Source organism: Neoarius graeffei, chromosome 11 (assembly GCF_027579695.1).
Source record: "Neoarius graeffei isolate fNeoGra1 chromosome 11, fNeoGra1.pri, whole genome shotgun sequence".
Taxonomy (NCBI): Eukaryota; Metazoa; Chordata; class Actinopteri; order Siluriformes; family Ariidae; genus Neoarius; species Neoarius graeffei.
The window spans coordinates 40574027-40591916 of record NC_083579.1 but is presented as its reverse complement, the minus strand read 5'-3'; the positions used below and the strand labels follow the sequence as shown (position 1 = coordinate 40591916).

The 17890-nt window shown below is 41.6% G+C and overlaps 1 protein-coding gene across 2 annotated transcripts in view; it reads left to right on the top strand.

Moving 5' to 3' along the window:
• Nucleotides 1–17608, top strand: part of scfd1 (sec1 family domain containing 1) — a 73561-nt gene extending 55953 nt beyond the window's left edge. For both annotated transcript variants that reach the window (XM_060933919.1, XM_060933921.1), the window contains exons 20-25: nucleotides 756–809; nucleotides 7675–7727; nucleotides 8034–8067; nucleotides 10135–10200; nucleotides 10307–10375; nucleotides 17401–17608. In XM_060933919.1, the coding sequence (XP_060789902.1) occupies nucleotides 756–809; nucleotides 7675–7727; nucleotides 8034–8067; nucleotides 10135–10200; nucleotides 10307–10375; nucleotides 17401–17424 (300 nt within the window). In that variant the 3' untranslated portion in view covers nucleotides 17425–17608. The remainder of the gene's footprint in view (nucleotides 1–755; nucleotides 810–7674; nucleotides 7728–8033; nucleotides 8068–10134; nucleotides 10201–10306; nucleotides 10376–17400) is intronic.
• Nucleotides 17609–17890: the final 282 nt, after the last annotated feature.

The window sequence follows — 17890 nt, the reverse complement described above, 5'->3', positions numbered from 1 at the left end:
AAATAAGTGCTTCTGGGGACTACACAAAGCGGCATACACCCAGAGTGAGATATCAAAACAAATGCTTGAAAGAGAACTGTACTTTTTCCACTGGCCATTTGCCCAGGTACTTAGTTGGCATCCCATCCAAAATGTGAATTGAGCTAAACCAAGCCAATAGAACTTGGGGTTCGAGTTTATTCATCAGTTTTTCACTGATAAATCCATTACTGACAGTGAATTAATCATAGTCAGGGTCATGGTGGATCCAGAGCATATTTGAGGAACACTGGGCATGAGGCAGAAATACACCCTGGATGGTATGCCAGGCCAATGCAGCAATTCATATACTGTAACCTCAGGGTCAAACTGGGGACATTGAGCTATGAAGGGTTAACGCTACCTACTGTTCCAATGCATGATGGGGGTTTTTTTTGGTTGTTTGGTTGTTGTTGTTGTTTTTTTTTTTTTTTTTTTGGGGGGGGGGTTGTCGTCGAATTGAGAAACAAATGGAACATGTTTGGCATGAAGGTAGTAAAATTGACTGTTATTCAACAAGATATGGAAGACTGAAGACCAATGTAACAATATACCATTATTCAGATTCCCAAAACACACTATACTGGTATATCAGCACAGCCCTTCTAAACGTTTTTACATTTTAAAGTTAATTTATTTCAGCTGAACTTTGATTTAAATTAGTCTATTCTTTAATTAATGGTTGAATATTAATATTTTTCTTTCTTTTTTTTACATGTTTATATATTTTTATATAGAATTTGCCAGTTACTCGAATCTTGGACAGTCTGATGGACATGAAGTCAAATCCGGTGAGTTATTTCTATCCATATATGAGATATTGCTTTTAATGTGTTGCAACTTGTACCTAATTTGACTATGCTAATAAATTTTTCATCTGACAGACTGCCTCTTTATGGCTGTACATAAATTTGCAGGGCCTTGCATAAGTACGCCTCCCATTAAAGGGAAGCCTCTGGATTTTTATTTATTTATTTTAACCTGGGCCCTGTTTTTTCCCATCTTTATGGGTCCAAATTTTTACTTGGGACGAAACTGATCAAACTCGGTCCAGACGGCAACTGCAAAATGGCTAACTTTTACCACGTTATGTGGTACAACCTAGAGCTGAAATGAATGAGATTTCTACCATTTGATGTACACTATGTCTAACAATTTAAGGTGCCAAAAAATTATGGAAAAAAAATAAACAAAAAAGGGAAGGAACAGTATGCATACATTTTCACCACCCTGCAGGTACAGCTGAGCTGTGTCACTTTCTGCTTTGCACACCCTGACCCTGATAATTTTGCCATTTTTTTTCTTGGCAGACATTGCTCAGACTTTGTCAAATTGGACTGTTGGTAAACAGCAATTTTTGGTAGTTTTACCAAAGATTCTCATTCAGACTGAGGTCTAGGCTTTAACTGGGCCATTCTAGCACATTTAGGTTCTTGGTTTTGAGCCACTCCAGTGTAGGGTTGGCAGTATGTTCAGAGTCCTTTGTCCTTTATCCCATTCTCAAGTCTTTTCAGACAGGAACAGGTTTTCTTCTAGGATTGGCATCCATTTTGCTCAATACATCTTGCCCTGACCAGGCTCCTACTCCATGGTGTTGAAAAGCATTTCCAAAAACGGCTGCTGTTACCACCATGCTTCGCTGTAGGGATGTTGTTCTAAGGGTGATGAGTAGTGATAGATTTCTGTCAAAGGTAGCACTTTATGCCGAAAGCAAAAAGTTCAGAGAATCTTGGTTTACATCTTAGTAATGTCTTTATGGTCTCCTTGAGTGGCGCAACAGAATGGCGTTTGCCTTATTATCCAAAATTGCAAGTTCGAATCCTGATGATGCCACAGCCAGCCATAGCTGGGAGTTCAACAGAGCAAAATTGGGCTGTGTTTTCAGGGAGGGGTGGCATACTCTCGCCCCTTTCCATTACAGAGACACTGCCATCAATCATGGACTTCTGTAAGCTCATACATGCAGAGGTAGGCGAATGGTGCATTCCTCTGAGTGTTACACCACCCCTGATTTTGCATGAACAGCAAAAAGTAATGTCTTTCTTCTTGCATCTCAAAACCCGGATTTGTGGTATATCCAGGCTATGTGGATTATTATGAAGCTTTATTGTGTTCATGATGCTCTTTGTATGTTCTCTAACAAACTCTAGGGCCTTCCATAAACATTGAATTTCATATCAACAGGGGTGAATATGTATGTAATCACATACTTTACATAAAAAAAAATCTTAAACATATAGTTGTGGTCAGACGTTTACATACACAAACATGAATGTCATCATGGACATGAATGTCATGGCAATATTGGGCTTTCAGTGATTCTTTGACCTGTTCTTTTTCTGTGGCAGAATGCTTGTACAGCATACATCTTTAACAGAAAAAAATAAGAAATTGGTGTACGTGTTTTAAATTATTTGGGGTTTTCTAAATTCAACACAGGGTCAAAATTCTACATACAGGGTTAAATACTTAGACATCTACAGAGAGTAATTCAGTAGTGCTGAAAGGTCCAGAGTTTCTTAACTTGCCATGGCCTCTTAACTTCTTGTTGGTGATCATGATTGACTACAGCTGGTAGTTTCTTTGTGCCAACATAAAAGGATTAGTTTGACAGCACTCATTGGATTGACCAACACACAGTACAATGGGGAAAATCCAAGGAGCTCAGTGCAGATCTCAGAAAGAGGTCCATAGATTTACACAACTCAAGAATGGCTCTTGGAGCCATTACTAAACAACTGTGGGTTCCAAGATCATTAGTTAAAATAACTGTGTGTAAGTACAAGGTTTGGGAGGTGTAGCCACTTTGCTAGAAGAAGACCCAAACTGTCATCCTCAGCTGAGAGGAAATTGGTTCGGATGGTCAGGAACAACCTAGGAACCATCAAGGCACAGGCTTGCCATGAACTGGAAGCTGCTGGACCACTGTCTACTGTCAAGTAAGTTTTACATCACCATGGACTGAGAGGCTGTTGTCCAAGAAAGAAGTTCCTGCTCCAAAATCGGCACCTTCACGCTTGACTAAAGTTTGCAGCTGACCACATTGACAAAGAATAAAAAGCCTTCTGGATGAAAGTTTTATGGTCAGATGAGACAATGATTGAGTTGTTTGGACACAATGACTAGAGGTACAGAGGATAACTGTACCAACTGTGAAGCATGGTGGTGGTATCATGTTCTGGTGCTGTTTTGCTGCCAGTAGAACTGTTGCTTTGCCCAAAGTGGATGGAATAATGAAGAACCTCAGAATTCTTCAGCATGACCTCAAACCATCAGCCAGATGGACACAATTGGGTGTTCCAACAGGACAATGACCCAAACACACATCAAAGCTGGTTTTGGAATGGATAAAGCAAGCTAACAGTAAGCTTAAAACAAGTCCAGACCCCAACCTTATTGAAAATACATGGACTAGGCTTAAAAGTCAGGTCTGTGCCAAGAAACTCAGAAATATGTTGGATCTGTACCAATTCTGCCAAGAAGAGTGGTCAAATACTGTATCTCACTAGAATTCTGCCAGAAGCTTGTTGATGGCTACCAGAAGCGTCTAGTCAGGGTGAAACTTGCTAAGGAACATTTTAATCAACTGTTGGGTGTGGCGTATGTATATTTTTGACCCTGTATTGATTTCAGAAAATCCAAAATAAATGAACTTGTGCGCCAAATTTATTTACTTTTTTTTTCCAAATTAATGTTATACAATCATTCTGCCACAGAAAAAGAATATTTCAAAAAATCATTGAAAGTCCAATGATGCCATGACCTTCGTGTCCGTGTATGTAAACTTGTGACCACAACTGTAAATAAATGGGAATCCCTTATCCAATAAAAGTTAAGTAGATCTTGGCATTTTAAGAATTACCAAAAAATAAAAAAGCCTACATGCAGCATTTCAGGATTAGTGAAGCTGATTGCCCAATTTGCATTAGAGCTTGTACTTGGAGACATTAAGGCCCTGTCCACACGGCAACGGATTCAGGTGAATCCGATAAAATATTTTATCATTTCAGCCTGGCGTCCACACGGCACCGGCGTTTTGGGTGCCCCAAAACGATATTTTTTGAGAACGGTTTCCAGAGTGGAAAAATCTGGCAATGGCACCATTGCGAAGTCGTCTGGATGAGTAGAACGGATTTGTTTACGATGACGTCACAACCACATGACTAGAACAAGCAGCACTCACTCATTCACGCCGGGTAGAAGAAGGGGTTTATGCGCATGCGTCCTACTTCTTCTATTGTTCTGGTGTCTCCGATGGGACCGTCTTACAGCGCACGTAGAGGTGTGGCATGTGTATTGCATCGTTTTCAGCAAGCGTTGCGTTGCCATATGGACCTGATATTTTACTGATCCGTTGCCCATGTGGACGCGATATTTATTTATTTTTTTTATTTTTTTTTACCCGCTAAAAAAAAAAATCTCGTTGCCGTTGTCGTATGGATGTAGCCTAAATCTGCCCTGCACAAGCTATGGTGAGGCTCTTTGGGCACAGAAAGAGTCCATTCCAAGCAATCTGATCTGTTCTGTTCTGTTAATGCACTGTCTCAATTAGGGATCACCTGCAGAGAGAGGGAAGGGGGGGATGGTCGGGGGAAGGTTTACAGGTTTAAGATTTGTAGAGCTCAAGAATTTTATAATGTACCATTAGATCCTCTGAAGAATACATGCAAACAGTGACAGCTGCTTCATTATGCATGCTCTGTTTATTTCACTCTACTTGACCACTCTGGATTCTCTGCAGTCCCTGTGCATCAAACATTTTAAGAAAAAGTTTAGCATTGCATTTTAAAATGCTGTAAATTCACACCGTCATTGTGAATGTGCAGTAGCGAGTTTTCAGAGCTTTATAGTTTACGCTACAAAATGTCAAAATTACACAAAGTGAAGGGTTTTCCCAGGCCACCACCACACCCCAAAGCACCATATCTATTTTTTGTCATTTAGTAAATACCATTGAGTACTAAAAGCCAACTAATGAACACTGTCAACCCACAAGTAATTCAGATCAAACAGTAGGGTGAGAAGGCTTTGCTTTTTCATATTGTTACTATGATTCCTTAAATCAGAAGCATTTGGATCACATGAGCTTTTTATTGGTAGAGAAATTCCCATCTAGCACATTGCTTCATTTTAAGTTATTGTTGGACTGTTTTAAAGGAAAAGTCTGCCTTTGAAAATGTCTCTAACTGCTGAGGTTGTGTCTCTAACTGCCTGGGGTGTGATTAATGCTAATCTTTTATAAATGTGGAATTGTGTACAGAGGATATGATGTGGCAAATGTTCGACACCCTTCCAGTAATAAGACTTCTAGGAACTCCATTCAGATAAGTCATATTAGTCATAAGCCACGTTAATCGGCTTCCAGAGTGACCCTTTCAGAACAATTTTGATGGTAGCACCTTTGTAATGTTATAATTCTGATACTAGGACTAAATCCCCTTGTGTGTCTTTTCACTTATCACGATTGTCATCTATAAAAATATACCACTAACTTGCGTCTAGCTCTCTCGGTGACCCAAAAAAAATCTATTTTGGTCTAAATAATCCTCAGCTTTCCTCTGTTGGTCCTCTTTCAGAAAGCTGCAATGGACAGATTGTGATCTATTTACAGAGTAGAAATGCTTATGCTGTACCACTCTCAGATCCTGACCACACACTTGAATCAGACATAAGAATATTATAATTATACCCCCGCTCCGAAGGGGGTGGGGAATACTGGTTTACCTCTGTCTGTCCATCCGTATCTCCGTCTGTCTGAAACACCCTTTTTCTCAGCAGCCACAAATCCTAGCCACTTGGTACTAAACTTCAGCTTGGGGTTCTATACCATTTTCAGGTCTGTCACACATAGACTTCCTGTTTACCGACTTAATGTATTTACGAAACACAGTGTGGATTTAGAAAATTTTTGTAACATTTTTCTCAGCAACTACAAATCACAACTGCTTGATATTTGGTACCGAGCTTCAGCCTGGGGTTCTATGCTGTGTGTACTGTTTTCAGGTCTGTCGTACATCGATTTCCTGTTTACCGACTGAATGTATTTACGAAACATATAGGGTGGATTTTGACACTATTTCAAGAAGCAAAATGCTATTTCAAAATGGCAGTTTACCAGGATGCTATTTGAAATCCCTGGGGAGAACACTGCTCTTTGGCCAAGTTTACATTAGACCGTATCTGTCTCGTTTTCTTCGCGGATGCACTGTCCGTTTACATTAAAACGCCTGGAAACGCCGGGAAACGGGAATCCGCCAGGGTCCGCGTATTCAATCCAGATCGTGTCTGATCCGGTGCTGTGTAAACATTGAGATACGCGGATACGCTGTGCTGAGCTCTAGCTGGCGTCGTCATTGGACAACGTCACTGTGACATCCACCTTCCTGATTCACTGGCGTTGGTCATGTGACGTGACTGCTGAAAAACAGCGCGGACTTCCGCCTTGTATCACCTTTCATTAAAGAGTATAAAAGTATGAAAATACTGCAAATACTGATGCAAATACTGCCCATTTTGTAGTTATGATGGTCTTTAGGCTTGCCATCCTTCCACTTGCAAGTGGTAAGTGACTTGCGCACAGCGGCTCAGTCCCGAATCACTGCTCGTGCACTACACTCGCGCGCTCTGTGAGCTGCGCAGGGCTGGAGTGCGCACCCTCCAGAGGGCACTCGCTGTTCAGGGCGGAGTGATTTGGAGCGCAGCCGCTGAGGAGGAAGCGATGAGCCGCACTGACACATTTCAACTTGCATGACGAATTAGTCATGTGATTAGCGTATCCGTGTATTGGTGTTGCTGTGTGCACGCGAATCGTGTATTGGCGTTGCTGTGTGCACGCTAATCGTTTTTAAAAACGTTAATCTGATGATCCGCTGATACGGTCTAATGTAAACCCCACCTTTACTGGTTTCAGGGTTAATTATTTGTTGAAGTCAACATTCATAATAAGTGTCCTATTCCTTTGATTGCTTGCATTCTGATATAAGCGAGAGCGGGGCTCTCACAGTTAATCTTGTTTTCTTAGCTACTGGAGTTACAGAGCCCAGTACAATGCATCTTTTGTTGCAGGAAAAAACAAAGGGAGTGAACTGTTCAAATCCTAATGCTTTTGTCCACTGTTTAGATGAACGTCACAGAGACACATGTACTCAACCTAGACCATTCAAAAAAACAATAGCACTATGCTCTATGGATAGTGTTCCCCACTTTGTATTAGAGTTAACCATCAACTGACAAAGGAGTAAACCGATAGCACAAAAATCTGGAGCATTTATCCATTTGGAAGCAACCATAGTGCTCCTCTTTCAGTGAGTTGATGGCGAAGTATTCCTTTTTTGTGGTGAAGTATGTGCGGGAGCGGGGAATCTGCTAGGTCATGCTGACTGAGGCCCTGTGGGAGAGGAGACAGGCTTGGCCTCAGCCGATAGGGAGGATGAGTGAGGGGGAGCAAAATCATCGTCCCATCTCCTGAGACAGTTCACTCATATTTTGCAGACAAAATGGGACGGTGACGTCTAACTTTTACTTAGAGTTTTTTAAAATTCATTAATGATTGACGTATGGCTGCTGGAAAACCTAAAGCAGTGATTTTTAAACTGATTTGGCCTGATGGTTTAAACTAATGTATGTGTCCATAATGTGTTTGTTGTGATCTTGTAGGAAACTGATGACTACAGATACTTTGACCCCAAAATGCTGCGTGGCAGTGAAAGGTAATTCCCTGTGTCCTGGGAGTGCTTTTCTGAACTGACTTGGTAACGAAATATCTGTATAAACTTCATGCTTGTAGATTTATTCAATCATGGCAACAATTTGCCTTTGTTATCCACATATAAGACACATGTCAAATCAGGTCATGGGGGGGACAAGGGATCCACATGTATTGTTAGTTCTGTAACTTCATCAATACATTTGGAGAATCAACAATATATCGTTTTTATTTTATTGCTCATTATCTCAACAAATTAAAATGGTGTCATGCTGAGTCATCAACTCTGCCTGTTATTTAATCCTTCTAGTTCCATTCCAAGAAACAAGAACCCATTTCAAGAGGTACATTTGACCTTTTGTTGGTGCTTTATAAATATTCTGTGTAGAATTACAATAACTGTTACTATAAGGTAATATTTTTTTTTATTTTAAACATTTATGAAAGGCCATTTTCAGAGAACAGTTATTCAGAATGGATATCAAGAATCATATTGTTCAAAATGTTACATACACTCACCGTCCACTTTAATAGGATCACCTGCTCATTTATGCAGTTAGCATTTATCATGTGGCAGCTACACAATACATAAAATCATACAAACACAGGTCACGAACTCCATTAAATGTTCACATCAAACATCAGAATGGGGGGGGGGGGGGAGTGGGATTTCTGTGTCTTTGACCATGGCATGGTTGTTGGTGCCAGATGGACTGGTTTGAGTATTTCAGAAGCTGCTGATCTACTGGGGTTTTCACACACAACAGTCTCTAGAGTTTACACAGAATGGTGTGGAAAACAAAAAACACTGAGGGAGCGACAGTTCTGTGGGTGGAAATGTCTTGTTGATAAGAGAGGTCAGAGGAAAATGGCCAGATTGGTTCAAACTGCCAGGAAGTATATAGTAACTATATAATCACTCTTTACAACTGTGGTGAGCAGAAAAGCATCTCAGCATGCACAATACATTGAACCTTGAGATGAATGAGCTACAACAGCAGAAGACCACAGTGGGCACATCTGCTGACCTCTTCTGCTCCTTGGATCTGCCTGATCCATCCTGGTGCCCTGTGTCTGGTTGGAGTCTCATCGCATCGCTCCTGTGGAGGGCGGCCCCATGTGGACAGTTGGGGGTCGTGCCTGGAGGACGCTCTGGACTCTTATAGTGGTGCTTTGTGGCTGGGGACTGCAGTTGACTTGCTGATTTTAGGACTGCAGTTGACTTGCTGACTTTGGGACTACGGTTGTCGTGAACGGTTTTGCGCTCGGGCTTCCATCAGTGGGGGGGTTATAACAGACTTTATGTTAGGAGTGTTAATGTTATAGTCATGTTGTTGCCCGGATGGGGATGGGTTCCTTTTTGAGTCTGGTTCCTCTCGAGGTTTCTTCCTCATGTCGTCTGAGGGAGTTTTTCCTTGCCACCGTCACCACAGGCTCGCTCATTGGGGATGGATTCAGGGGGAAAATTAGCTCATATTTTAAGTCATTCAAATTCTGTAAAGCTGCTTTGCGACACTGTTTATTGTTAAAAGCGCTATACAAATAGACTTGACTTGACTTGACTTGGGCCCCACTCCTGTCAGCCAAGAACAGGAATCTGAGGTTATCATGGACACAGGCTCACCCAAACTGGACATTTGAAGATTGGAAAACAAATCACCTGGTCTTTTTCCAGTCTTCACCTGTCCAGTTTCAATGAGTCTGTGCCCATCATAGCTTCACATTCTTGTTCTTGGCTGACAGGCTTGGACCACAAGGTTTGATTTGTGTGTTCGGAGATGCTTTTCTGCAACCAGTTGTAAAAAATGCTTATTTAAGTTACTATAAACTTCCTATCAGCTCAGACCAGACTGGTGTAAACTCTAGACTGTTGTATGTGAAATTTCTAGTGTCTGAAATACTCAAACTAGTCCATCTAGCACCAACAACCATGCCACGATTAAAGTAACAAAGATCACCTATTTTGCCCATTCTGGTGTTTGATGTGAACATCAACTAAAGCTCTTAACCTGCATCTGCATGATTTTATGCATTGTGCTGCTGCCACATGATTGGCAGACGAGAGATCCGCCTAAATGAGCATGTGTAGAGATTTTTCTGTGAAAGTGGACATTGAGTATAATCCATCTTTAAAGATGTTGACACTGGGTGATTTTGGCACAAGCCTCTGTAATGTGATGGAGTGTTGTCTGTACTGCCTCAGCACAGATAAGTTCTCTGCTTTCTGTCTTGAGTTCCAGTTAGGCCTGTGTGCTCAGTCACCAGTGAATAAGCCTGAAAAATTGTGATCACTCAGAGTTACAAACTAATGCTTCTTGAAATTTGTCACACAGGGAATATTATGTCTTTTTTTTTTTTTATTACTAAACATTTCATTCATCTAAAATCTTCAGCTTGCCTTTTCTTTACAGGCCATTGTTTTTGTCGTTGGTGGGGGTAACTTCATAGAATATCAAAATCTTGTCGACTACACAAGGGTATGTAATTTTAATTGTAAATGAACTTCAAGAGAAACGTGGCTTATGTAGTATTGATGGGACAGTGATGATTTTTGTTTGTTTGCTTGTTTTTTTTTCTCTGCAGGCCAAGCAGGGGAAAAAGGTGATGTATGGCTGCAGTGAGCTGTTCAGTGCAGCTCAGTTCTTGAAACAGGTATTAATCCATTCTGCGAGTACAAGATCCCTGCACTGCATTCATAACAATATACACTCACCAGCCACTTTATTAGGAACACCCATCCACCTGCTGTTTTATGCCGTTATCTAATCAGCAGTGTTTTCCACCAGAAATTTTGGAGACTATGGGGGCAGCCCATGGGGGGGGCGTGTCCAGTTGAATTGCAGGGGTGCGCGGGGGTTGTTTTAGCCTACTAATACTACTAAACTAAGGCCCTGTCCACACGGCAACGGATTCAGGTGAATCTGATAAAAAATTTTTATCGTTTCGGCCTGGCGTCCACACGGCACTGGCGTTTTGGGTGCCCCAAAACAAAATCTTTTGAGAACGGGTTCCAGAATGAAAAAATCTGGCAACGGAGCCGTTGCGAAGTCGTCTGGATGAGTAGAACGGATTTGTTTACGATGACGTCACAACTACATGACTAGAACAAGCAGCACTCTCGCGCGCATCATTCGTAACAACAGAAATTGAAATCGTTTACACTTTAACCTGACTGACCTGCCAGACAGACAATTTACACCTGCTTTGATGAACAGAAAGTACAGCCTTCCACACAAAGCAACAGTTACCTGACTATAATGGAGGCAGAGGGGAAAAGGGTCAGAAGACCCTTCAACAGACTGTTTTGTATGAACCACTGCATTGCATTCACTTTTGTATACAGCTTTTCTTTTAAATAAACAAGTAACTGAACCATTTCTTGAATTTCTTTTTTTTTTATTGGATAAGACTGCTTTTCAAAATGTTCACACACAATATAAAAAGTTATATAAATTATATAAAAATGCTTTTCAAAATGTTCACACAATAAGAAAATTAAGTTATATAAAACTATGCACACTAATAAAACTAATTTGTACACACAGAAGGCACGATTTCCTCGCGTAGTCGCAGCCATCTTCTTGTTGTTGTGTGTTTGTTCCTGTGAGTGCTTCACGCCGGGTAGAAGGGGTTTATGCGTGTAACAGACGTTGCGTTGTGTTGTTCACCAGTCTTTTTATTCTGAAGAAATGAGACACAAATACACTGCTGAGGACGGGCTGCAAACGTCCAGTGGCATTGGCGCTTACGTTTCCAAAACGAACTGAAAGAGGCCAGCGCCTTGTTCCCATAACTACCTGCGCTCTTAAAGGGCCAGCGTAGAATTTCCCCACCACTACACACAATGGCAAGTGGAAAAAAATAAACCCGTTACATGCGCATGCGTCCTACTACTTCTTCTATTGTTCTGGTGTCTTCGATGGGACCGTCTTACAGCGCACGTAGAGGTGTGGCATGTGTATTCCATCGTTTTCAGCAAGCGTTGCGTTGCCATATGGACCTGATATTTTACTGATCCGTTGCCCATGTGGACGCGATATTTTTTTTACCCTCTAAAAAAAAAATCTCGTTGCCGTTGTCGTGTGGATGTAGCCTAAGACTAACAAAGAACAAATTCGTTGGTATTGGTTATGCACCTTGTATTTTATTTTAGCATGTTGCTACAGAGGGCAGTCCTACAAGAAGAACATATTACAGATAGCAACCAAACCAAAGCAAAAATCCTACAATACTTCACACCCTGAACTCCTACAAAAAGTCCTACAAAACAAGGACTTCTAGCTCTGCTGTATGTCAAAAGTGACCCTGACAAATGCCTGCCCTATTTACAAAGACCACACCCTGCTAGTCTGGCTAACGCAACTTCAAAGCTCTGCGAGCATTGGTCTGGCAAAGATATTGAGCCCAACCGTTTCCCAAAGCGCGTGGTTGACCCGCCTCCCTGAAACGCCTCAGTTTGCTACTGGTCGAAGCCAGAAAAGGCTGTGACGAAGCTTAAACCAATCACATCACTCTTTCCTCTGACGTATGTGACGCGACGGAAACTGCTTGAGTAACAGGAAGAAGAAGGAGGAGAATAAATACCTCCAGGGCTGCTCTTTGCTCCGTTTTCAATGAGAACTTCCCGTTGAATGCTTTCAATACAGCATCTACTGCTGTGTCAAAGGCTTGCCGCTGCCCCATGTTCGTAATGTTTCTAGTGAATGAAGCGCTTCCGGCATAGATTCTGTAAACAATCTATGGCTTCCAGTCGCAGTTCTACTACGTCACTGCCTTGAACACGCCTCTACCCAGGGCTGTTGGAGATGCTCAAAGTTGATTGGCTCCCGATTTTTCGGGAGCTTGGAAGAGTTGGAGATAGCTTGCCTTGCCAGACTAAGTTCGCAACAGGCCCCTGTGTTGTGTCACACTTAGGATGGGCGGGCCCAGGCTAACACCCTGCACTTGTGCATTTGATTTTTCTTGGCTTTGAGAAAAAGAGTTCGAGTGCCCTTTCATAATTTATATCTTCTGGTTGTGGCCCGTTAATGGAAATCCTCAAGCAGGCGGCCAGGTGCTCTCCTTGCAGTCTGTTACGAAGGTCTGTTTTGACCTAAAATGGCAAACAACTTGTTACTACAATGAGTCATGTGATTGTAGAGCTCACTCTGAAATATTTAATTAAGTGAAAGTGAGATTGAACTTGGGTGGGATTTGAGCATAAAAACAATGGGTAAATGTAACTTGAAATTCACATCACTGGTTTGCCTGCAGATGTCCTTACCCTGTTCATTGTGGAAAAGTCTCTTTCACAATTCATGCTCGACACCGGCACAACAAGGGCAATCGCTGCTAAGTGGCTGAGTAATGGGTATATCTGCCCCCATTCATCGCACTCACTTGCTAGGAGTGTTAGGTGGGGTTTACATTAGACCGTATCAGCGGATCATCAGATTAACGTTTTTAAAACGATTAGTGTGCACACAGCAACGCCAATACACGATTCGCGTGCACACAGCAACACCAATACACGGATACGTTCGGCTCCGCAGGCATCCTGTGCTCCAAATCACTCCGCCCTGAACAGCGAGTGCCCTCTGGAGGGTGCGCACTCCGGCCCTGCGCAGCTCACAGAGTGCGCGAGTATAGCGCACGAGCAGTGATTCGGGACTGAGCCGCTGTGTGTGTGTGTGATCCCAGTGCATGTCGGGCATGCGTGTCACTTACCACTTGCAAGTGGAAGGATGGCAAGCCTAAAGACAATCATAACTACACAATGGGCAGTATTTGCATCAGTATTTGCAGTATTTTCATACTTTTATACTCTTTAATGAAAGGTGATACAAGGCGGAAGTCCGCGCTGTTTTTCAGCAGTCGCGTCACATGACCAACGCCAGCGAATCAGGAAGGTGGATGTCACAGTGACGTTGTCCAGTGACGACGCCAGCTAGAGCTCAGCACAGCGTATCCACGTATTCTCAATGTTTACACAGCACCGGACCAGACACGATCTGGATTGAATACGTGGACCCTTGCGGATTCCCGTTTCCCGGCGTTTTAATGTAAACGGACAGTGCATCCGCGAAGAAAACGAGACCGATACGGTCTAATGTAAACTTGGCCTTAGTATGTCAGCCTGGCTCTTGTCCTAAGAGGTAAAGAAATGAGAGAGGTCAGTTAACTGTATTTAAATTAAATAAGGTGTGTGTTTGAAGAATAAATCAGACATAACACCAATACAGAAGGTCACAACACAGTGCAGTATAATTCTACTACCTTGAATTGTCCTTTGTGGATATGCTGTCTGAAGGACTGATACTCCTGAATGACATTGATCTCATTCTCAGGTAAAAACCTAAAAATAATTTAACGTCTTCTGTCTCACCAGTAACAAATCGCGTTAAGGCTACTAGCACTAATTCTCAAAAGTGGCATCGAAGTTCGCTCTCTGTTAGAATAGACTACTTTTCCCTTTTCACATGTACATGCAGACCTAGATTAGTTTATCACTTCACGTCTCCATCACTTGGATAGACTGCGCACATACAATGTCAAGCGGGAAGCACTTCGCCGGTGAATTTGGAAACGACCTGATCCTGGTAGGATGATAAAGTTAATTTGACGAATTAGATAACTATGTAGGGCTAACTAATATTGCCTCAAAATAGCCTACTGTTGCCTTACAGAAAAGGTAGGTTTGCCAGTACGAAATGGACAAAGTAATTTTACTGAAACAATACACTTAACGTCATCCATCAATGCGCGCTCCATACGCCTATAAAGCACAATAGCGTAGCCTAAATGTCACCTTCTCAATCATGTCAAAGGCTCCATAAAGTTGTATAAACTTACCTTAACATGTAGATGCAGACAGGATGTAGCTTATCAGAGTTGTCTCCTCACACTGTCTCAGATAGGCAACGCACGCAATGTCAGGCCGGGTGCGTCAGTGTCGCCGTGTGCGCGTGCGGGCGGGCGCGGACTGAGACTATGGCGGCCCAAATTAGACTATGGCGGGCCGCCATAGTCTCGTCAATGTGTGGGAAACACTGAATCAGCCGATCCTTTGACAACAGCACAATGCATAAAATCATGCAGATACAAACCAAGAGCTTCAGTTAATGTTCACTTCAAACATCAGAATGTGAAACATTGTGATGTGTGACTTTCACCTGATCTCCTGGGGTTTTCACACACAACAGTCTCTAGAGTTTACACAGAATGGTGCGAAAAACACTGAGTGAGTGACAGTTCTGCGGGTGGAAACACCTTGTTGATAAGAGAGGTCAGAGAAAAATGGCCAAATTGGTTCAAGCAGCCAGGGAGGATATAGTAACTTATATAATCACTCTTTACAACCGTGGTGAGCAGAAAAGCATCTCAGCATGCAACAGCAGAAGACCATATTTGGGTTCCACTCCTGCCAGCCAAGAACAGGAATCTTAGAATCAAGAACAAGTTCCTATTAAAGTGGCCGGTGAGCGTATTAATCATGAACACAGAAAATATGCAGACGTCCGTTGTAGTCAAGTGTATAACTGCTGTATATCTGAGTACAACTGCGAATGAAAAGTAACAATTAGCATAATGAAGTGCACTGTAAGGCTTTCTGATTCCCAAACAAACACGTGCTATTTCTTCAGTACATATTTTCAACTGTTTGTGCTCATTTTGGTCCCGTGGTAAACATGCCATTTCTCCCACAAGTAAATTCAATCCCACTTCTGACAGCTTTTTGGATGGTTAATAGTTCAAGGTTTTTAAATTATTCTTCTTGGAAACTTTTTTGTGAAAGAAAACAACTCCGTTATAGGGTCTCTCCAGAGTGACACACTGCAACAGAGGTACTATGTTTAACCATTTGTTTAAGAGACCGTTACAGCACCCTCCACAATTATTGACACCCCCTGTAAAGATTAGTAAAAAGGGTTAGGAAAAAAATCCACATTTTGGTGAAATAGCTTCGTCTCACACTGAAAAACAAATCCACACACAAACGTGACAGTTATTGGCACCCCTGCATTTAATACTTTGTACAACCTCCCTTTGCCAGTGAAAGAGCACGGAGTCTCTCCTATAACATTTTATAAAGTTGGAGATGCAGAGCAGGGCATCGGAGACCAATCCTCTTTACACAATCTCGCCAGATCATCCAGGGTCCTTGGCCCTTTCTTGTGCGCTCTCCTCTTCAGCTCACCCCACAGGTTTTCAATGGGGTGCAGGCCAGGGGACTGAGATGGTCATGGCAGAAGTTTAATTCTGTAGTCAGTGAACCATTTTTGTGTTGATTTGGACATATGCTTCTGATAATTGTCCTACTGGAAGATCCAATGACGACCCAGTTTTAGTTTCCTGGCAGAGGCAGCCAGATTTTGATTTAAAATGTCCTGGTATTTCATGGAGGTCTATGATGCCATGTATCCTAACAACTTTTGGAGGAAAAACACCCTCAAAACATCACAGAACTTCTACCATATTTTACAGTTGGGATCGGGCTCTTTTCATTATAGCCATCGTTCTTTTTACACCAAACCCACCTTGATTGTTTATTGCTAAAAAGCTCCATTTTTGTTACATCAGACCACAGAACACGGTTCCAGTCAAAGTTGTCGTAGCGTTTTGCAAACTTCAGGTGCTTGCGTTTGTGGTTAACTGACAGAAAAGGCTTTTTTTTTCTGTCATACCTTCCAAATAATCTGTTGGCATGGAGGTGGTGTGTGATGGTGGTTTTGAAGACTTCGTGACAAGATTTTACTTTTTATTGTAATTCATCAACTTGGGGTGATTTTTTTAAATATATTTATATATATTAGTGTGTGTGTGTATAATATAAAAAAAATATATAATTTTGTGCTCTCTTACCATCCTCCTCATTATACAGGAGGCAAAATAAGCTTGGGTCCTCTTCCAGGCAAGTTTATAACAGTTCCACTTGGTGTCCACTTTTTATTGTTGCCCTAACAGTCGAAATGGACATTTTCAGACAAGCGGCTTTTATTTATTTATTTATTTATTTATTTATTTAAATAACCGTTTCCTGACCTTATGAAGGTTAATACACTTCTCCCTCATTTGGTTTGTGTGTTCTCTTATCTCTTCCATGTTGATAGATGTCTAAGAGAATTTGGCCTCTGTGTCACCTCATATTTGTACCCCAGTTAATCAGGAATTCAGGGATTATAGCTCAAAAGTTCCTACACACTCCAATCAACTCAAAAATGTACAATTTAAATAGGAAATATGCTTCAGTTGCATCACTGTAATTTCCAGAGGTGCCAATAATAATGACACATTTTGTTTTGTTTTGTTTTTCTCTGTATAAATTAATTTCAATTAAAGGTTGGATTTTTTTTTCTTCAGTATGAGATGAAGCTACTTCACCAAAAAGTGGATTTTTTTTTCTAACCCTCTTTACTAATCTTTATAAAGGGTGCTAATAATTGTGGATTGCACCGTATGTTATGTCTCTTTTCCTTTATGGAGCACTTTGGGCTCCAGACTGATCAAGCCAGGGTGCAGCTAGGAGTGGAACAGGTAGTCCTTTATACCTGGCGCTATCAGATGATATAACTCCTTACCTTGTGTCTGCAATATGTTTAGAACAATATACAGCTTATTGCACACTTACACATTTCACATATGTGTTTACTGTATTTATTTATTTACTTCAACACCTTATATACACCTTTTCTCCACAGCTCTCTCAACTGGGGCAGAAGTAGGTCTAACGTTGGGAATCCTGTTTTTCCTGCTTTCAGATCTGCTGTCAATTCCTTTCCATTTATACACCATTGTCCTTCTAACAACTCAATTGCTAATGTTCCATATACTTTATAATGTTTACCATATGGTTATTTAATGAAATTAATAATACAACTGTCAATAAAGTTTGAATCTCTTACAAAATAGACTTCCTGACATTGCCTTTCATGCGAATCTCATGTGCTTTGAATCTGATAAACATACAACAGCTGAAGCAGATTTGAGGTTAATGGCACCGATACAGCTAGCTAGCTTCGGACCTGTTAGCGTCATGGGAACATTCTTAGTAGCTAACAGTCGAAAGACTGAAGTCCGTGAGCAGCGATAAATGCTTTAAATGAATTCCTGCCAGTGACTGGAAGTATCCCAGACACGGTCCTTGTTAGGGGTCGGAAATTAGTGCATAAGGACAGATGAAGTCTGAAT